The 23,115-nt window shown below is 42.3% G+C and overlaps 1 protein-coding gene across 2 annotated transcripts in view; it reads right to left on the reverse strand.

The window, feature by feature from the left end:
• The window catches only part of LOC126252982 (ATP-dependent translocase ABCB1-like), a 251,623-nt gene that overhangs the window by 127,106 nt on the left and 101,402 nt on the right, over positions 1-23,115 (reverse strand). For both annotated transcript variants that reach the window (XM_049954010.1, XM_049954009.1), the window contains 3 exons: positions 15,082-15,182; positions 10,965-11,261; positions 4,205-4,400 (listed from right to left, as the gene is read on the reverse strand). In XM_049954010.1, coding sequence (XP_049809967.1) covers positions 4,205-4,400; positions 10,965-11,261; positions 15,082-15,182 — 594 coding nt within the window. The remainder of the gene's footprint in view (positions 1-4,204; positions 4,401-10,964; positions 11,262-15,081; positions 15,183-23,115) is intronic.

The following is a 23,115-nucleotide window of genomic DNA, read 5'->3' on the forward strand; positions in this document are numbered from 1 at the left end:
CAGTTGCTGCTAGGCTGAATACCGTAACACCTACAACCATCAAAAAGGAACGCAAAGTATATCTATTAAAACATAAAGCTGATAAAAATGATCTTAACGCCGTTTTCAGAGACAGTCTTCACTCCTTCCGATCTGATCATGTAAGCGTAGAAAAGTTGTGGAACGATTTCAAAGAGATAGTATCGGCAGCAATTGAGAGATATATACCACATAAATTAATAAGTGATGATACTGATTTCCCATGGGTATACAAAACGGGTCGGATCGCTGTTACAGAAGCAGCGAAAAAAGCACACAAAATTTAAAATAACGCAAAATCCTCAAGACTGGAAAAGTTTTACAGAAGTTCTAAATCTAGCCCGTGCTTCAATGCGAGATGTTTTTAATAATTTCCACAACGAAACCGTCTCGAAATCTGGCAGAAAACCCAAAGAGATTCTGCTCATACATAAAGCACACCAGTGGCAAAACGCAATCAATACCTTCACTGCGCTATAACAACGGTGAAGTCACTGATGACAGTGCCACTAAAGCGGAGTTATTAAACACAATTTTCCGAAACTCCTTCAACAAAGAAGACGAAGTAAATATTTCTGGATTACAATCAAGAGCAATTGCCAAGATGAGGAACATAGAAGTAGATATCCTCGGTGTTGCAAAGCAGCTTAAATCACTTGATAAAGGCAAGGCTTCCGGTCGAGATAGTAAACCAGTCAGGTTCCTCTCAGAGTATGCCAATACAATAGCTCCATATTTAGCAATTATATACGACCGTTCGCTCACAGAAAGATCATAAAGACTGGAAAATTCCCAAGTCACACCAATACCCAAAAAGGGAAGTGGGAGTAATCCTTTGAATTACAGGCCCTCATCAATAATGTCGATTTGCAGTAGGGTTCTGGAACATACGAGGTGTGGCTAGAAAAAAACCGGACTAGTACTGGTGAAACAATAAAACAAATGCAATAAGGCTGAAAGTCGCGTGGCCTGTCACGTGACTCTCGCTCCGCCTACTGCTCGAGTTTCATCTGCCTCCTGCACTCAGTCTGCCCGTGGCGTCTGTTTTAAGTAGTTGACGTTTTGTCTGTGCGTCGGAAAATGTTGAGTGTACAGAAAGAACAGCGTGTTAACATCAAATTTTGTTTCAAACTAGGAAAATCTGCAAGTGAAACGTTTGTAATGTTACAACAAGTGTACGGCGATGATTGTTTATCGCGAACACAAGTGTTTGAGTGGTTTAAACGATATAAAGATGGCCGCGAAGACACCAGTGATGACACTCGCACTGGCAGACCATTGTCAGCAAAAACTGATGCAAACATTGAAAAAATCGGTAAACTTGTTCGACAAGATCGCCGTTTAACAATCAGAGCAGTGTCTGAGTTAACAGGAGTTGACAAGGAAAGTGTTAGGCAGATTCTTCATGAAAGTTTCAACATGAACAAAGTGTGTTCAAAAATGGTTCCAAAGTGTCTCACAATTGAACAGAAGGAACGCCGAAGAATGATTTGTTCTGACATCCTGGAAAACATTGAAAGTGATCCCACCTTCTTACAAAATGTTATTACTTGCGATGAATCGTGGTTTTTTACTTACGATCCCGAAACTAAACGCCAATCGATGCATTGGAAAACTCCTGGTTCTCCACGACAAAAAAAAGCACGAATGTCAAAATCGAAATTCAAGGCAATGATGATTGTTTTTTTTTTGACATCAAAGGGATTGTGCACATTGATTGGGTACCAGAGGGACAAACAGTGAATCAGCATTACTACATTAGCGTCCTGGCTACCCTACGTGAGCGAGTACGGAGAAAACGGAACGATTTGTGGAGAAAAAAGTCATGGATCCTTCACCAAGACAATGCCCCAGCTCACAGTGCGTTGTCAGTGAAGACGTTTTTGGCAAAACACAACATTCCCATCTTAGATCATCCACCCTACTCACCTGATTTGGCCCCCTGTGACTTTTTTCTTTTCCCTAAAGTCAAGTCAGCTTTGAAAGGAACTAGATTTGAGACTGTTGAAGCAGTAAAAGAAAAAGCGACGGAAGTAATGTATGGACTTACCGAAAATGATCTGCAGCATTGCTATGAACAGTGGAAAATTCGTATGGAGCGGTGTAGAGACCGAGGAGGAGAGTACATTGAAGGAGATAACATGAAATTGTAAATAATTGTAAATAAATGTTTTTTCCAGCATCAGTCCGGTTTTTTTCTAGCCGCACCTCGTATACTGTATTCGAACATTATGAAGTACCTAGCAAAAGACGATTTATTAACACATAGTCAGCACGGATTCAGAAAGTATCGTTCTTGCGAAACACAATTAGCTCTTTATACTAATGAAGTAATGAGTGTTATCGGCAGGGGATGTCAAATTGAATTCACATTTTTAGATTTCCGGAAGGCTTTCGACACCGTTCCTCACAAGCGTCTTCTAACCAAACTGCGTGCCTATAGAATATCGCCTCAGTTGTGCGACTGGATTCGTGATTTCTTGTCGGGTCACAGTTTGTAGTAATAGACGGAAAGTCATCGAGTAAAACAGGAGTAATATCCAGCGTTCCCCAAGCAGGTGTTATAGGCTCTCTATGGTTCCTGATCTATATTAACGACATAGGAGACAATCTCAGTAGCCGTCTGAGATTGTTTGCAGATGATGCTGTCATTTAACGTCTTGTAAAGTCATCAGATGACCAAACGAATTGTAAAATGATTTAGGTAAGATATCTATATGGTGTGAAAAGTGGCAATTGACCCTGAATAAAGAAAAGTGTGAAGTTATTCACGTGAGTACTAAAAGAAATCCACTAAATTTTGGTTACGCGATAAATCACACAAATCTGAAGGCTGTAAATTCAACTAAATACTTAGGGATTACAATTACAAATACGCTAAATTGGAACGATCACATAGATAACATTGTGGGTAGAGCAAACCAAAGACTGCGATTCATTGGCAGAACACTTAGGAAGTACAACAGGTCTACCAAAGAGCTGCTTACACTACGCTTGTCCGCCCTATTCTGGAGTACTGCTGCACGGTGTGGGATCCCCATCAGGTGGGGCTGACGGATGACATCGAAAAAGTACAAAGAAGGGCAGCTCGGTTTATATTATCGCGAAGTAGGGGAGATAGTGCCACAGACATGATACGTGGAGTGACAATCATTAAAACAGAGGCGTTTTTCGTTAGACAGGATCTTCTCATGAAATTTCAATCACCAGTTTTGTCCTCAGATTGCGAAAACGTTCTTTTGGCACCCACCTACATAGGGAGAAATGATCACCACGATAAAATGAGAGAAATCAGGGCTCGCACAGAAAAATTTAAGTGCCTGCTTTCCTCGCGCGCCGTTCGAGAGAAGCGGTAGAGAGACAGCTTGAAGGTGGTTCATTGAACCCTCTGCCAGGCACTTTATTGTGAATAGCAGAGTAATCACGTAGATGTAGATGTAGATTAATATAACATGCCTTACTTTGAAATGTCTGTAGAAGTCCTATCACCTGCATACAACCTTTATTGCATGACAGTTTTCACAAAGAGTAGTGTGTGATACTTTTTTTGTGCAAGTGTTGCTTCATTTTCAAAATGACTGAACCGGCGCTTGTTGACTCCACTTCAAATTGGCAACAGTCGCCAGATCGGCATCTACCATGCATATGAGAAATAATACCCTGAGACATCGTTGTTTTGAAATAGTTTGTCGGTGCAGCTCGTGCATTCTGCGCCTGTTGTGCGACTCAAACAGACACAGTTTTGTCACAACAAACTGCACATAAAATTTTATTTGAAAACACATTTTCACTGCGACATCAGCTAGTACATGCGGTGGAAGATGGAGAAGTTCATCCCCTCAGCATCAGAACTTCAAGGCACAATCCAACCTCCGACGTGATTTTGACATCGTAACTATATTTAGCAATTTACCTTATGTTTTAAGTAAATAGCGCAATGAAACATTCTTTCCGCTTGGAAAGAAAATACCCATAACTGACTTTTTTTTTGACCCGACGCAAGGCGACATTAACTGAGATAGGATTTTGCACCATTCCGATTTACTGTCTGAGACTGATTGAACAGCTATTCTAAAACCGACGGCATTGATCCGCATTCTTGTTACATCGTAAAGTTAATGTTCATAATTACATTACGGCGTAACAGCTATTATGACAGAGATCAGTAAAGGAGATGGGTACTCACGGTGATCATTGTTGAGGCGTCGTATATTCTCTCATTTTCGGGATACTCCCTGTCCCTTAGAATGAGGTTCACGCCGTACCAGAAGGCCAGACCATAGCTGCCAAAGGTGCAGAGCCAAAGCACCGAGTTTCCGACACCCATGATGACGTTCTTCTTAACGCTCATTTTTATTGCTCCAAGCAACTTCGTGTTGTATCTAAAAAGGGAAATAATGAACAAATTTTTATCAACTTATTATACTATAAAAAACTATTCGCTTTAACAGATTTTAATAGATTAAGTCGGTCTCGTATTTGTTTGTTTGTTTGTTAGGACTTGTCCGGTTAGTGTGCTTCGATGTCTTCATGGGGTGTCAGTAAGGAACCAATTTTTCAGACCTATTAGTAAGCACTTTGTCAGTTGTGGCGTGAGTTCGCAATGAACAGAAGCCATTGATAATGAATGGCTGTATCACGCATCTGACGTTGTCCAAGAAGACCACAGGTGATGTGCCCCAACAAGTTCGAAATTATATGCACACACAACTTGCAATGTGCGATTTCTTTCCTTCCCCCTGAGACACGACCCAGTGATCTGACTATACTAGCAAATCATCCTACCATTATTAATAAAGGGAACAAATTTCCTATAAGAGTCTGCGATAATTGTGAATATTTATTGCATAAAACCGTCCTGAGCAATTTAGACTGTTTTATTCCAAAATAACCAGCCTGCAGCTGTTTGTCTCTTTCGATATAGGCTTAACATATATCATACAGTAGCGCCGCTAGCGTCACATTATCTTCAAAATCCAATGAGGCAAGTGCTGGCATCCTACTAAACTTTCTTAGGACCTTTGACTACTTCAATCTCGAAGAAATGCGGTTCCTTCGTTTATCTGAGAAATACGGACAGATTATCAACAAACAAATTTGATCACAAGAACACATATAATAAGGGAACCGAAAAAAGACCAACCACTCAGCTGCATCAAGGTTTTGCCAAGTTTAGGAACAGTGTGGAAACCTACTTAAGTTGTAGTCCAGTCAGTGATAGGAAACTCCTTTATTCAGTTCTCTACTACGACGTCACTCCTTATGCAAAAAAGTCTCATTATTTTCCATCAAACTACGATCCATCTAATGCTTATGAAAAGTGTTCAGTATCACGCGAATTAAGGTGCGCTATTGTACAAACATTATCCTTTTTATGTGCAAGCATGTCTCAACACCTCTGTGCCATGATCATAGCTATTCTAACAAAACTTATGCACAAATATTAAAGTCCATTGTGAGTTTTTTGTTATTGTCTACATTTTTTAAGACAACTTGCAGTCTACAACAAAATGATTTTATTGTAAGGTTGATTGGAAAGTTATGACATCATTTCACCTATGAACGTCACTTTGTTGTACGAAAATATTTTGCGGTTACTTACAGTCATTTTTGCGGCTCCTGTCCCTTCCTGCATGTTCAACTGTAGTAAGAGCACACACAGAAACACGGTTCTTTCTTTTACTGAATAACACACGCAAGTTAAAACTACAATATTTCACAAAATAACAAAGTTTGGTCCCCATAGATATTCAATTGTTTCCATTCTCCTTCTGGCATTTCACTTAACCTTCATTTTCATTCTATCCCCCCCTCTTACACTCTTTGTCTACGCCTGTGTGGGGGTCTCTGTGTGTGTGTTTCTTTTTATTTGTTTGTTGTTTTTTTGTGCAGTTTCTTAATGTGTTAAATGGTGTGTCATTGCACAAGACAGTGGCTGGAATTTAGTATTTTCAAATCTGTGCCTATTTTAGTTGGATGGTGACTGTGGATCATCAAGTGTCCTGCAGATGTGGTAAGTGAGCTACTTCTTTTTAGAACTTTGAGGCGTTCGGAACATGTTGTTTTAAAATTTTCGCGCATAAAAATTACCTTCATAGACATAATTAGACGTAGATCGTCAACTAACCTCACAATAATACCATTTGGTTCGTAGTATTATGAAAAGATGGTCTTACAGTAACTAACAACAATAGAGGATAAGGTAAAACTCATAAAAGACTTAAAATGTTCACGCTTAATTTTTATTACAAGAGCTGTGTACATAAAAAATGTTCTCATTTTACAAGCCATTATAAAAATACCCACTGATGACTGCACAGAGAGGCTGAAACGTTGATTGTTTAATAGGCGTATCTGGATTCCCATAATTTAATCCGCAAACACCTCTATACCGGTACTGTTAGAGCTTCAGAACAAAATGGTGATGGTTCAGTAATATTTTTTAGCATCAGGTTGCTCCGATGGCTGCTTGCTGCCCGAGCCTGCACTCGCTCACCGCTTCTCCAGAACCATCGTCCTCTCGCCTTGGCCGGCCGCGGTGGTCTCGCGGTTCTAGGCGCGCAGTCCGGAGCCGCGCGTCTGCTACGGACGCAGGTTCGAATCCTGCCTCGGGCATGGATGTGTGTGATGTCCTTAGGTTAGTTAGGTTTAATTAGTTCTAAGTTCTAGGGGACTGATGACCTAAGATGTTAAGTCCCATAGTGCTCAGAGCCATTTGAACCATTTGAACCTCTCGTCTTGTGCGATCACCTGCTGCACACTTCCTATCGTAATACTGACTGGCTGTATCGTAATAGTTAACACTAGTTTCCTTGGATTGCTGTTCAAGTTCTTGTTTGCGAATCTTTGAAGATACCATCTTTGGGCTACGTTCTAGCCATTCTCCGCATGCACGTGCGCGTTGTGTGTGTGTGTGTGTGTGTGTGTGTGTGTGTGTGTGTGTGTGTGGACGCGCGCGTGTGAGTGTTCGTCTGCATGCGTATTCAAAACTTCCACGCGCTATTCACCTGTGTCAGCTATTTAGAGACATTTTGATAAAACGTCTTCTAAACAAAAAAGTAAATGGTAGTTACTTCAAAAAATAGCTTGTGCTATTGGATGTGATATAATTCATTGAGGTTGTTCTGTAGTCACGAAAATGAGGAACCCTGCAAATTGTTAATAAGCAAATAGAGTTGTAGGGCTGAGCGTTTAGTTCGCTGTTGACGGGCTCCTGAGCATGAATAATCTGCCTTCTTGCGGTAAGTATCTCATTTAAAACAGAAATCTCTGTCGTAACATAAAACTCTAGGAACAAGGTCATCGTTGTCGTGCGGGGTGAAATTGAATTTTATTTTTAACTTAGAGATACATTAGATCTCGCAAAAGATAGTAATATATTGCTAAACATTCTGAATCTTTGGATTACTTCTTTGCTGCTTGAGTAGTCCCCGCCAGGAGGTCATAATAGGGGATCACTGTACCTCTAGAATATTTTACGCTAGGGGATGCCATCTTCAGTAGAGCTACATGTCTTCAATAAGTATAATGGCTGTAATATTCTCTGGGTTTCGTCCTTTGCTGTACCAACATAGCAGGGCCATGTAGGCTAATGTTACAAAACTAAGTCAGTCCATGATCCAGATTGTTCCCCCGGTAATTTCTAAAAAGGCTGTAGTCCTTCACGGACCGCAAGTCAGTCTGGCTTCTCATGAGGGTCTCATCATGAAAAATAGATCTGGCACTCTACGCACAAGAGAAAAGAATGTTAGATGCCTTAATTAAATAAATAGGTTAGAGAACTTAAAAACAGAGATGGGGACTTTGAAAGATGTAGTGGAAGTTAGGGATGTGCTGTAGGAGAGAGAACAGAACTTCTGGTCAGTTAAGTACGTGGTTATCAACACGTCATTAAATAGGCGCGCCGCAAGAGTAGGTTTAATAATAAATAAGAAAATACGAATGCTGTGAACCACTCTGAATAGCGTGGTGTACGCATTATCCTAGCCAAGACTCGCTCCATTATTACAATATTCGGTATATGTCTACTAGTTTCGCAGATGATGAGGATGTTGAAAGAATCTTTGACGAGATAAAGCAAATCATTCAGTTCGTTAAGACAGTCGAAAATGTAATGGTGATGGGGAACTGGAATAAAATAGCAAAAAAAGGCAAAGGTAAAATGCTTTGTGGCACTTTATACAGTTTTTGCTTATCTTGTTGCCTGATGTTCTTTCTCTTTCGTTCCCTTGAGTTCATATGCCAGTTGAAGTGTGAACTTCTTGGTTTCCATTTTCTTGTTCGTTACTATGTTATAGATGACCCATTCAGTTATTGCCGCCATGTCCAGTATGTTGTAGAAGACACACATTGGCCCTCTCCTACATGTAACCTTCGTAGTATATTTACGGGTCATCAACCACATCCACCCTATACTTTATTACATTGTAGAACGTTACGGTTTCAGTTTTTTCTTTCCTTCCTTGCTTATTGCTACTTCAGCATGCAGCGTACTCAGAAGAATGCTATTTCTATTCTTCTTTCCTTGGTATACACCCAAGGTGTATTCTGTGTTGCCACTATTGTGCAGTATTGTGGTGGAGTGTATTTCAGCATTCGGCTTCCTTACTTCATCGGAAACTTCACTGTGGATCTTGTTCATTGTACCAACTAATGAAGTTTTCTTTTTTTGAGTTTTTTAGCAAGTTGAAGAGACGTAAAGAAGTTGTCTGTGGTCATATTTCTTCCTTGATTTACAAATGGTTCCATGAGACACAGAACGACGTACTCAGCAAGTTATACTTACATGGATATGGTGTCTGTTCTTTCGGACATGTCTGAAACTTTCATCACCAGTGATAACACGGCTGAACAATTCTGGATTGATTTCCGTTTGCTCTACCAGATCAGCTGCCACATTTTTCCGTGTTTCTCATTGTTGTGGTGTGAGATTTTTGGGGACCATTTCTGCACAAATCTTTCTCATACCAAGATCTCCAGTTATTATTAGACGAACCATTTCTCGATTGATGTTCAGTTCTTCTGCAATCATTTTCACGGATAATCTTCGATCAAATCGTACGAGTTCACACACCCAGGCCAAGTTGACATCCGTCCGTGAGGTTGATGGTCGTCCACTGCGGTCTTCATCTTCAGCATTCGTTCTACCTTCACTAAACATTTTATGCCAACGAAAAACTTGAGCTCTTGACATAACCTCCTGTCCAAAAGCCTTCTTACCGTAAGCTGTCATCACGTTTTCACCCAGGTTGACGCAAAAAAGAATTGGCATACCACTGCACAATATTATGGGGCTCCATTTCCATGACGAGAGACACAAACACGTGTTAACTTATTAGAGCACAACTCACGACTCAGCAGTTGCATCGATGTGCCGCTTGGACTAGAAGCAGCTTATAGACCATGGTCAAAGATATTGTGCCTAAGCAAGCCTGCAGGGTTGCCACATCTTTCAAAGAAAATCAGTCTCATTACTTTATTGTCGCACCTCATATAAGGTAAGAATGTGGGTTTCGCGGGAGGCATGTGCGAGATAGTCCCTGCAGTCGCACTATTCTCTGTGCCCTCAGTGGCTCAGATGGATAGAGCGTCTGCCATGTAAGCAGGAGATCCAGGGCGCGAGTCCTGGTCGACGCACACATTTTCACCTGTCCCCGCTGATGTACGAGTATATCAATGCCCGTCAGCAGCTGAAGGCATTAATACATAATTCTAATTACTCTGCAAGTGGTTGTTTCTCTCTATGCATGTCCTCTTTGCCGAGGTATGGAAAAGCATGACATATATACTTTGTCATTACATCAACAGCCAACCAGAATTTGAGAACTCTCCACAAATTGCAGATGCAAGAGCGGATTTGTTGGCTGCCAGTTGTTCAGCCTGGGTTGATTTTTTATCAAAACAGAGAAATCTGAGCAGCTACTGAAACCTGTCCCTTGGCATAATGTCCTTGATAAAAGCAGGCCCCCAAGTGTGCGATGAGAGATCATCCTCAAACATACCTTTTGTGCACAATACACCCTGAACATACATGATGGCTATCAGTTTCTCTAATTCCCCAAGTGACACAGTACAGTCATTGTTCTTTAGTACTTTTCAAGCATTTGATTTTGCATATTTCGTCATGAGACGTAGCATTTCTTCAGAAAAAACAAGACGGAAGGCTGTCTACTCGTTCGCAAGCATAAGCAATGGGACCTCCTCTCTCCTTCAGAAACATTCACAGCTAACCACCTTCCTGAAGTTGAATAATTTCCAATCTCCCACAAGGTTCTATCCCTTGCATTCATCTTTGTAGACTCTTCCACCCGTACCTGCTGTGGTGAAAGAGGTGATGATTGACATATCCACTGATCGCCCCTCGCTCACAATGTCTCCATATTCACTTGTATCAGGTACATAATCATCATCTTCACCAGTCAAGTCAATTTCCGTTTCAACTTCGGAATTCTCTAATAGATGTAACACTTCATCAGAGAGTCCACGCTGACGATACATATTCGAAAACGTGTTTCGCGTACAAAGACTGCCTGAGTGACACAACATGAGCTGTGGTGGGCTGGAATGTACACGTGCCAAGTTACAACAATGAGGAGTAACTGCTCTATGTTACTGCTCACTGTTGACACTGTACTGTTGGATAATTTACACATATTCAGAAGAGATATTACCGTGGGCTCAAATTGACCCCTTCCGCCGTTCCAGGTATACTGAATGAAATGGCTAAGAATATTAAAATCTTTTGTAAATACTAAAACATCTCCAGAAAGAGGAGAAAAAATTAGGAAAAGTCATAATTTCATTTACGAAATAAATAAATTGGATATGACAATGAATGAAAAACGTATGACATGGGCCATTTTGATCCCTTCCGCTGCTCTAGTGTTAATGATTATTGTAAAGTTTTAGCGAAGTCCCTAGATGGTGTGACACCAGCGCGCGCTCACCTCTCGGACTCTTTGTCCTGCCCACCGAAGGCGATGACGGTGCGGATCGCGCTGAGCACTTCCTCCGCGATGGCGCCCGCCTTGCCGTACTCGGCCATCTCCTTCTTGGCGAGCCGCGACGAGAAGACCTCGATGACGGAGAGCGACGCCATGATGATGGGGAACGAGATGAGGCAGATGAGCGCCAGCTCCCAGCCGCGCACCAGCGCCAGCACCAGGCCTCCCAGGAAGGTCACCAAGTACGTCGCGAACATCACCACCTTCTCTCCGATGCCGTCTTCCATCTTCGTCAAGTCTCTGAAAGAATCCACCGTACAGATCTCAGATTTCTCCCGTTGCAGATCAAATACTGCAATATGTGCTTAATGTTATATATGTGCGTGTCAAAATATTATGACCACTGTCCACAGCACATTCAATGTAGCCTTGTGGCGTTGTGTGCACTTGACACGCACAGAGCGAAGACGATTGGGAAATCATGCTAGCGACGATACGGGCTGCTCACTAGGAATCCAGTGACATAAGCGACTCTGAGGAAGGGCGCCTGGCATCAAGCTTTCGGAAACGGTGAAACTGGTTGGCCGTTTGCGTGCTGCTGTCCTCAGCATCCATGCAAGGATGATGCAACCACCAGTGGGTGACTAGGTGTTGGACGTCGATGCCTCTTCAGAGGACGTGGAGGTCGGAGGCTTGTCCGATTTCAAAAACAGGGTACTCTACGATCTGTGATGTACACTGCTGGTGTAAGTACAAGTGTTTCGGAACACATCACTTAGTGCACATTGTTGGATTTGGGGGCTTAGCTGCGGACGAACCCTGCATTTCCATGTTGACCAAACGATATCGTCACTTATGATTACAGAGGAGATGGGATCATCAAGATTTTACTGTGGACCAAGGTATCGCCTTGTCCGATGAATCATGTTTCTTGTTACACGAGATCGATGGTCGCGTCTGGATACACCGTCATCATGGCAAACGGCTGTCGGAAACATGGAAATATGGACCGTGCCACGAATGCAAGCGACTGGGGGCAGTTAGCTTTCGGTAGTAACTGAAGGCACCAAGACAGCTTTCAAAAAACTGAAAACAAACAGTTTCTCTTTGACAGATACTTCCATTCTATAGAAGAATTTGTATTACTGTAATGTGTAAAAAGTGGTGGGTAGGAATTACTAACTCACGTCCATAATTTTTTTTCAAAAATACGGTTTATAAATGTTCAGCACGTGACTGTAAAATGACTTGTTCTGCATCATTACGATTTACGAACGCGATACGATACAATATTGCAGTGTCTGTGATATTTTCCGCAGTGCCTGTTCCTCTGGACAATCATGCATGTCCGAAGGAAAATTATATCGTAATTCGGAATAACACAGGCACTGCAATATCGGATTTACCCGCCGACATCGGGTAAGCGACTTTCAAATAAAATGTCTCCTCTGTGAGAGAATATACACAAAGGATGCACGAGGACAGGTTGTAGGCACACGGAAGTTTGCGTCTGGTCGTGAGTCGTGTTCGGATAGCCCAGGCGATTAGAACTCTTCAAACTCTTCTCTCAGGGCGTCGCAGTTCTAACTTCCATCGCTGAGGCGTCAAGAGAAGGAGTAAGGGGAGGGGGCGGGTTTGACGACTTTCCCATCGTGTGACACGCCCACGAAGGCACTGGGCAGAACTGTCGTGAAATTTGGTGCCAATGAAATATCATTAACACTTTACACGTCGCATGAACTTCTAGGCTCTGGCCTTTCTTTCGCGTGTTCCAATACCTTGCTGTTTGAATCGCTCATGACTGCCAGGTACCTGCTCAGCAACAGTATGCTCTATTTCAGACGGTTACTAATACAGGATATACATAATATCCGGGAACGCTTTCAATTATTTATTGCACAAGAACCAAACATTGTACAGATATCATACATATGTCATTTTGAAGAGAAACCCTGAAAGTTTTTTTTTCTTATATACTGCCACAGCGTAGTTTGGTAATTTGCCGATAGTCAGCGCTACTCGCAAAGATGGCGAGTTAAGGTGCGGAGCGAGCTTTCTGTGTGTTGGAGTTCAACAAAAACAAGTGTGCTACAGCTGTTCAACGGATGTTTAGAGCCAAGTACGGTAAGAAGCCACCAACAAGGAAGGCCATTTAGCACTGGCACAACAAATTCGTTACGACGGGTTGTTTGTGCCCGGCAAAGAGAAGCGGATGTCCCAATGTGAGTGAAGTGAATATGAAGCGCGTGTGAGAGATATTCATAAGGAGTCCAAAGAAATCGGTGCGTCGTGCACCCCGTGAACTCGAAATGGCTCCAATGACAGTGTGGAAAGTCCTGTGACAGAAGCTGTCTGTGAAACCATTCAAATTGGAGCTAGTGCAGAGGCTCAATGACAACGACAAAGACAAGCGTTTTGAGTTTTGTTTGCAGTTGCAACAATTGATTGAGGAGGGGGATGACATTGGTGATCGCTTAATTGTTAGCGACGAAGGCACTTTACACGCTAATGGGAAAGTGAACAGGCATAATTGTCGAATATTGGGTACAAAGCATCCACACGAATGCATTGAATTTGAGCGTGATTCCCCATAGGTAGATGATTTCAGTGCCTTATCACGTCGAAAACTGTACGGGCCATTCTTCTTTACCGAGAGCACTGTCACTGGTATTCCTACTTGGACGTGTTGCAGCAATGGCTGATGCCTCAAATGCAATCGGACTCTCCATTTATCTTTCAGCAGGATGGGGCTCCACCCCATTTTAATCGTGAAGTTTGTGGGTACCTGAGCACGGAGCTGGGGCATCGATGGATCGGCAGTGCTACAGAAGGGAACAGCTGTTTCGTGAAATGGCCTCCCCTATCACCAGATCTCAATCCGTGTGACTTTTCTATGGGGACACATTAAAGATCTGGTGTATGTACCATCTCTACCACGTGATGTAGCAGAGCTCTGGGAAAGAATACGGAAACGACTGCCACAGTCGACGATGTCGTGCTGGGACGGGTATGGCAAGAATTCGATTACCGTATTGACGTCTGCAAGGTAACTCACGGCTAGCATATCGAATGTTTGTTTAAAAAAAACTTTCAGAGTTTCTCTTCGTAATGCAATATGTATGACATCTGCACATTGTTTGGTTCTTGTGCAATAAATAATTGAAAGTGTTTTCAGACTTTATTTACACCGATGAGCTTGTAGCAATGAGCAACATCAGCATCGTGGTGCAGTTTCAGTAAAAGTAGTCTGTTTCAACAGTAATGTCGGAGACTAATTGGGCAGCGTTTGCAATTTGATCGAACCGATTATTAGCTTCTTAAGGCTCGGCAGCCTTTCTTTGCTGCGAGCAGAAAAATACTGAGAAATTTGCGTCGAAGAGGTTAGCGGCGGTGGGAGTCGAATTCAGCTATAAATATCGCCGAGATGTCATCTGTGTGGCATCCAGATACCGAGCTCTCAATCAAACAACTGATGTTCGTAGCACTTCATGAAGACTGCTAGTCCAGTTGGTGTAATATTTCCCCAAAAAACAAATCGTCGGCTATGTTGGTTACACGAGCACATACTGCCTAGCATCAAACAGAAGAAAAAGTCATAAACTTTCGATAGTATCGAGACTGGTGCTGAAGAGATTTAGTGACTTGTGGGATTTTACGAGCAGAGGAACACCTAATCGGCACAGAGTGGTGGAAACTCTGTGCCCGATACAGATGATTGCCGTAAAGAAGATGGATCAATAATAAAATGTGTCAGCAGGCCGGAGTGGCCGAGCGGTTCTAGGCGCTTCAGTCTGGAACCGCGACACCACTACGGTCGCAGGTTCCAATCCTGCCTCGGGCGTGGATGTGTGTGATGTCCTTAGGTTAGTTAGGTTTAAGTAGTTCTAAGTTCTAGGAGACTGATGACCTCAGATGTTAAGCCCCATAGCGCTCAGAGCCATTTTAACCGTTTTTAAAATGTGTCAGAAACGTAAATATGCTTTCCGTTGTCTCCAACTGTCCGAATAATAATAAATGTAAATGTGGGAAACATCAAGTCACATGCTAAGACTCGCGTAGCGAGTAAGTAGGTTATTTACAGCGAAGATACGTTGAAGTGTTGTTAAACAGTCATACTTACTCTGACATGCGGCTGGCGAAGTCCCCAGTCTGGTTCAGGTCGTACCAGCCAATGTCCTGCCGAAGAGCGGACTTGAGGTATCTGTCGCGGATGCGGTAGATCTGCAAAATGTAGAGCAATAACACTTTACTTCTTGTAACGCTGACATGACCTCTTAGACTGGAAAGGGCGATCGTTTCGTGCATTATCTCATAAGTAGAGAAACATGCAGGGTTGTTACCTAGCAACGGTCATTGAGTAATTTTCGGGGGGGGGGGGGGATGTTGCAGTTTAATCACAAAAATTCCAGAAGGCTCAAACTGCTTTATTTCTGCACTATATGGTAAATTATGAAACACTCGTTAAGATATTTGTCAGCATGAAAATATATTCTTTTTCATAAGTTGAGGAACCTTAGCGATCCAAGAAAAAACATTGCTCGTGAAGGGAATGTGGCACACGCCGCACACTATACGATCTATTAGTTAATATCAAATTCACTGTGGCTCACTGATTTCACAGTCTGCAGCTATACAAGCCATTTCTGTGTACACATCAAGCGATTTGGTCCATTAGTGATATTTTCTGACACACCCCCGTGTGGTTGTTTTTTTTTACCCTAACAATGTTAGTATGTACATAATAAATTAATTGATTACCTCTACGAACACCTATTTCTAAATTCTCTTATTCCACTGGCAGCGTTATCCAACAAGACGGCCGGCCGCGGTGGTCTAGCGGTTCTGGCGCTGCAGTCCGGAACCGCGGGACTGCTACGGTCGCAGGTTCGAATCCTGCCTCCGGCATGGGTGTGTGTGATGTCCTTAGGTTAGTTAGGTTTAAGTAGTTCTAGGGGACTTATGACCTAAGATGTTGAGTCCCATAGTGCTCAGAGCCATTTGAACCAACAACACGTATGCATCCGTAGCTTTCGACACAGTCGTTGTTAGACGAAGGCTCCTTTTCTCACAGTGATATATTTTAACCTCTGCACCATACTGATTGTTTGTATCAATATCACAGAAGTATCCTGGGCATAAAAAATTTAACTTCCTTATTTTTTATAATAATTTTGATGGGGACGGCGTCATTTTACATTTATCGTTAGTTACCAGCTCATATTCACTAGGCCGATACAAAAAATTTTGGAGTGCCTTCAAGCTCATTCTAACAAAACTAAAATTGCATTTAAAATAAGTTAATGTTTCATTAAATTATCAAAATTATTTACAGCTTCCGGAGATTTGTTTGCTAAGCTTATTTCGTCTGGAATGAATTTCTCAAAAAGTAGTCGAAGAGGCACTTTAACAGAAGTCTCTCCCAAAAGCCACCACTTCTCGTTTCCAGCACTGTCCAGCAGAAGTCTGCCTGGAACCTATTATACTCTGATCGGCAACTTTTGCATTGAGCTCACCTAATCCAAAAATTTCTTTATACATTACTGCGTCTGACGACTTACACTACACCAACAGTGAAACGCTAGTATCTCATTTCAGAGACAGAGCTCATTTTGCATATTCCGTCGTTGTCTAGGTTAGCGATTATCTAGTCATCACCTTTTAAAATATGTTTTGCAGAAACGAGGTCTGTCATAAAGCTTTGCAAACAATTTTGAGGAGAGATTGGCAACTTATTTCACCTCTGAACCACTCTTAATACAGACTCTTTACAAATACTATTGTCCCTTCCTTTTATTTGCGGAGCATAAAATGGAAACGAATTAAGTACATTCATGACACTTTACCAATACTATTATCGTTTCCTTTTATTTGCAGACTTTAAAATGGAAACGAATTAAAGACGTTAATGGCACCACATACTTCGTACATACATAACACTACATTTTTACGTTACAAAATCGTTTACCGCCTTCTTCACTGTCTCACTCACAGAACGAAATTATTTTCTCGAAACATGGATAGTAGAATATAATTTCAGTCCATTATAAATGACAGACCACTATTTTTAAACAGTTCTCCTGGAGAATTCTCAGTTTAATTTTAAATTGCTGTGCCAAAATGTTACCGCTGGGCAGCAAAAGTAAAACACCAGTTAAGTTCTACACAGCCTTAATTAACTACTCAGTAAACACATTTTTTTTTCTAGGAAGATGTAGTCCGCACACCAGACAGATTCCAATTTTCCATAAATGGATTGACATAAAGAACATTTCAAATTAATCGTTGTAATAGGGGCTTTGAAATTTTATATTTGTCACAACCAAAAAAGGTAGTATACACCATAACAATTTTTAAAGTCTGCTGTTCGAAGGCTGTAACATCGAAACAGTAATGTAGAAACATTTTTCAGCAGCTTATGCTGATTTTACAACAAAATATTAAAAAACTGATGCATTGCGTCATACAGAGGCTGTGTGTAATCCTGAGAGGTAACCCCCAGTCCCACGCTCATCCATGCAATAAGTTTAGGAAGGTTATTAGAAGAAATTGGTTAACAATATGCCGCCCCAACTGCTCACATAGATTTCCGATCGGTGATTGTCCCGAAGTGGGAAGGTGTCTGGGCTGTACACAGTATTGAATTTTGGTTGCATTGTGCCACAAAACGGTGTCGTATCTAAAAATCGCGTCCAGGAAATTACGCGAAAATGTTAAGCATCAGAATTCCAATCTACACGATGTGTCAGCTATCATTTAATGACGCATCATCAAATACTAGAGTGGTTCCCACAACCCATACGTTCATTGTAGCCCTAGAACCAGTATGTCATCATATGGTAATAGGAGTATAGTTAGCGCAGAACAAATTCTGGTGCGTCCTTGATTGAGGATTAGTCCGAGAATCAAACGTAACTGCATTCGATTCTCCAATTCTCACGCTTTCAACACCTCAGAGGGGTCGGGTGCACGACGAGCTGCTACCACAGGGAAAGCATTGGAAAGAAATCTTTCTTGCAGACCAAATGAAATCTCATTCCATATGTTTTCTAAGACTCTAGAACGGGTTTCGATGTGGCAGTTGGACCTCTTGCAGAGCATTGTGTAATGTGCCTGTCTTTACAAGTTATGGTTAGACTTGGATGATAGAGCCCTTCAGTTGCAAGTTGCTTAGTCGATATTCTAATGGACAAGACAATGCGCCGAACCTATTTACGGCGCTGTGTTCTGGGTACAGTCCAACCAGAGACGCACAAGTCCATCAAATAGTCCTTTTCCTGTTAAAACATGTTCAAATCTGAGCAACTTGAAACTGTCCGGCCGTGCTCTGACTTCACACGTGCTCGGTAACTTCATTACCTTGAGCTTCACTCGCAATGCAGCGGTCTTTTGTCTATTGTCAAGCTGAGATTCTGCATATCACTTTATCCAGTGGCTTTAAGACTATTTGCTTACCTCGTTCCATACTGCGGATGCAGTTTATACTACGAATGTTGCACTCATATTCGTAAGCGAAATTCTCTAGTCCACAAAACACAGTTGACACACTGATAATATCCGCCTCCTCCCCGCCCGGCAACAATGTGACAAGTAACGTATGTACTAAGTACAAAATAAAACTGCGTATCATTTACCCATGCAACACCACTTATGACGCCAAGATGGGCTTTGAAGCGTACACGCAGTATATCATGTATCGCATCTCATCGGTTGGTAAGAGCCTCAGGCTGGTCAGCGGCAGTGGTGTTACGGCTGTATTTCTTCTGCCCAGATCGACCCATATACGTTGAATCGGATTTACGCTCGAGGAGAAAGCCGGAGAATCCAGAACGTTGTAGCAAGGTCAAACTTTTGTGTAACAGTCAAGCCTTGCGTTGTCAATCGTCTGACGAAGCTCAAGTCTACACTGCGAAGTATGTCATCTCTCCAGACCTCAGTTGTCACAGTGCGCCTTTAAAATACCGGAAAAGGCCTACGTGCTCCTAATATGCTGCCACCTCAGGCGAGCAAAATAACGCTACCATGTCGATCTCTTTCTACAAAATCACCAAGCTTCTAATCGGTCACTGTTGAACAGGTGAACAGACGCCCAGAATCATCCTCCAGCTAAATCGCTAATCATCCATTAATAGGAACCACGGCACTGTTTATGGGCCACTGTACAGAGACTGACTGGTAACGCGACTCATGTGCTGGTGAGAAGTTTCTAACCAAGATACGAGCTACGCTGCTGGGCGTGTTCGGGCACTTCGGAAACACCTAACGACACTAAACCTTAATGCAGCACGTTTTGCTGTTGAATGTTTCTCGCCCTTTAGCATGTTTCCCACATCAACGAAACGATGGTATGGTCGATATTCAACTAGACGGCGTTAGACGATGACTGCTCAGGGTATATTTTGCCGATCATCCGGCCACGCTTAGTGTCTCCAAACGTGTCCGGTGTACAATCCTGAATCTTTATTATCAGAATTCTGCGCAAAACACACATGGGCTCCAGGTTGTGACGCTGTATCCAAGTTCTCTAACCATGCAAACGGATACTCCTGTTTATGGAATTAAAAGAGATGATTTTGAATTCTCGGCTGCAAATGGAAACCACTGTGCAGCTGACAGAATGTAGTCGGCGAAGTACTCATGATACGAACAGTCCCGACTTTGTTGATAGGTATGAAAATGGATCTTCGTGCATGTATGTGGTTTCAACGTGGAAGTCCCATTTCGCCTTTGTCAGTAATTCCTGACAGGTGGATAGGACTGTCTGTCTCAGTTTATAAGGGGCGATTTATCACTATAGAACTGACATGCCATTTTGGCAAAATTGGCATGAGCATTGAAGCAATCATCCCACTGATGCACATGGTTGGAGATACCCATTTTGTAAAACACTATGTCCTGCTGCGTGAAAAGGCCGCAACTGCCTACTGCACATACTCGTCCGACTCGTTGACCCTTCAAGGTCATTCTTAAGGGGCCTAAGGCGTGTTATCGTGAAGCAGCAGTAGCCATTGTCGCAGTTTTCCCGGACGCTTCGCCTTGATTGAACGTCGTAATTTTTCCAACGTTGCGCAGTACCATTCTCCAGTGATTGAGACAGAAGGTTCCCGGAAATCATAAAGCAAAGGTCTGGCCTCCCAGATCGTTCGGCGTCTTGCGTCGAATAGCGACCAGCACGAAACATCGCGCACCACTCCACAACGGTGGCCTTAGAAAGACATGCTGCCCCATACTCATTTTTTTCCGATCGATGTCTACCCGTGTTTGCCCTTTTGTAGCCTAGAAAATTATTACAGTAAATTGGTCCTGTTTGGTCGCATTTGATAATACCGTCGCCATAGTTCACGTTTCCGCATTTTCCGCACGCACTGTTGAAGGACACGAATACCGCACTATTCCGTTGCCTAAATGTCAGTGCTTGAATACGTCCCTCGGAGTCGCGGTTCGTTGTATATACGGTGCTGCAACGCCCTCAAAGGGAAACTCTTTGATCACCCTCTATATGAAATCTCTTGTTAATTTATTCTCAACTCCTTCGTTAATAATACGGTTCCAATAGCTGGAAGTCCACTCCAGAAATCTCTGTGTTGCTATATTCCACCGGACGACCGGTACCAAAATTATGTTCTACAATAGCAATCTTTCTCGGAAGTTTTTGCTTAAATTCTGCTTGGAGTCCTGCTGGCTCGTAGGTCAAACAGCAGAGAGACAGAGTTGAAGATACTTGCTCACCCTTTGGTAACTTATATTCCCAACCGATAATTAATGAGTACATACAAATGTCATCTCTGACTGTGTGGCGGCGCTACTTGTTTACGGTGTGTGTGTGTGTGTGTGTGTGTGTGTGTGTGTGTGTGTGTGTGTGTCGTATTTCTGAACATGCCGTACTATGGTTCTTGGTTGGCGTGCCTCTGCTTACCGAGGCATTAAATTTCCTTACACAGCGCGCTTGCTCGTTGTATTTATGACTCAAAAACGACCAGGAGTGCATCTGTTGAAATTCCGGAGATAGTCGAAGACCTCACCTGGCTGCATTCCTGTAATTCGTTTCAGCATTTTATACGCTGGGAGTAACTCAAGTTTCACACGTTCAGAAAAGACTTCGTAACACATAAATTTAAATTTTTACTAGACGTTAACAATTTCCCCTTTTTCGGAAATGCTTTTCGTGCTATAGCCTGTCTGAATTATGTATCCCCTCTATTTCGACCATTATCAGTTATTTTGCTGTACAGATAATAAAACTTATCTACTACTCATTTCCTAGTTTAATTAAGTTAGTTTCCTTGGCATTCGTTTTACAACGTCTTTTCAAGACACTATCCGTACCATTCAATTGCTCTTCGAAATCCTTTGCTGTCTCTGACATAATTACGTCATTGGTAGACCTCAAATTTTTATTTCCTCTCCTAATTTCTGCTTGGTTTCTTTTACTCTTTGGTCGATGTAAAGAATAATTAACTTTGCGGATGGGCCACAACCTATCTCACTCCAGCTATTGCTTTCCTTCTATGCCCTTTGATTCCTATGACTGAGATCTCGTTTCAGTACAAATTTTAAAGAGCCCTTCGGTACCTGTATATCACCGCTCCTACCTTCAGAATTTGAAAGAGTATTCCAGTCAACACTGCCAAAGGCTTACTCTAGGTCTACGAATGCGCTAAACTATATTTTAATTTTCGTAACCTATCTTATAAGACATAGGGTCATTATTGCCTCGTGTGTTCCTACGTTTCTCCGGAATCGAAAGCGAACATTCCCGAGGTCGGCTCCTACCACTTTTTCAATTATTTAGCCGGCCGAAGTGGCCGTGCGGTTAAAGGCGCTGCAATCTGGAACCGCAAGACCGCTACGGTCGCAGGTTCGAATCCTGCCTCGGGCATGGATGTTTGTGATGTCCTTAGGTTAGTTAGGTTTAACTAGTTCTAAGTTCTAGGGGACTAATGACCTCAGCAGTTGAGTCCCATAGTGCTCAGAGCCATTTGAACCATTTCAATTATTTCGTAAAAAAAAATCTTAGTAATTTGCTACCATGACTTATTAAACTGATAGTTTGATAGTATTAACACCTGTCAACACCTGCCTTCTTTTGAATTGCAATTATTACTTTCTTGTTGAAGTCCGAGGGTATTTTGCCAATATTGTGGTGTCACCGCCAGACACCACACTTGCTAGGTGGTAGCTTTAAATCGGCCGCGGTCCATTAGTACATGTCGGACCCGCGTGTCGCCACTGTGTGATCGTAGACCGAGCGCCACCACACGGCAGGTCTAGAGAGACGGACTAGCACTCGCCCCAGTTGTACGATGACGTTGCTAGCGACTACACTGACGAAGCCTTTCTCTCATTTGCCGAGAGACAGTTAGAATAGCCTTCAGCTAAGTTAATGGCTACGACCTAGCAAGGCGCCATTTGTACCATTGCATGTATCTCAAGATAGTCTCACTTGTATTATCAAGAATGCTGTATACCAAAGGACGATATAAAAGTTAAGTGTTCTAGTAGCTACGTTCTTTTCTTTATCACATTCATCACGTATCCTGTTCCAGACTTCGCGCCAGTCGGCGTGTGTGTACGTGTGCCCTTTCGGCTAACCGTCTCTGTGGACTGGCTGCCTTGTCAGTCCACTACATATATCATACATCTTGTACACCAGGGGGAGTAGTTTTATCATGGCTGCATCTCCCAAGTATCCCAGTAACCCTGAGAATAAGTCGTCTGATTGAGGGGTCTTGTTTCGATTTAGTTATTTCAAAGCACTGTAAAATTCTCCTCTTTATCTGCTTCCTCTTCCATTTGTACATGATTTACTTTGCAGAGCCCTCCTGTATATTCTTTTACCTTTCAGCTTTCCTTTCCTTCTTTAGTACCGACATGAATCTGAGTTCTTGATTTCCATAAAGCTTCTTCTGCAAAAGTTTCTTCAATTTTTCTATAGGCAGCATCTACATATTCACATGTTATGTAACGTCTACATCAGTATAAACTGTCATCTAGCCATTCCCTCTTTACTACTCCTAACCTGGCTAAGTAAAACATACAATTGTGTAAACGCATGCATAACAAGTATAAGATTAAAATCACATCTATAAAATGAAATCTTCCAGCATAACAATAAACCGGAATTACTGCTGAATGAACAAATTGAGTTTAAGCTAAA

This window comes from Schistocerca nitens, chromosome 4 (genome assembly GCF_023898315.1).
Source record: "Schistocerca nitens isolate TAMUIC-IGC-003100 chromosome 4, iqSchNite1.1, whole genome shotgun sequence".
Lineage (NCBI taxonomy): Eukaryota > Metazoa > Arthropoda > Insecta > Orthoptera > Acrididae > Schistocerca > Schistocerca nitens.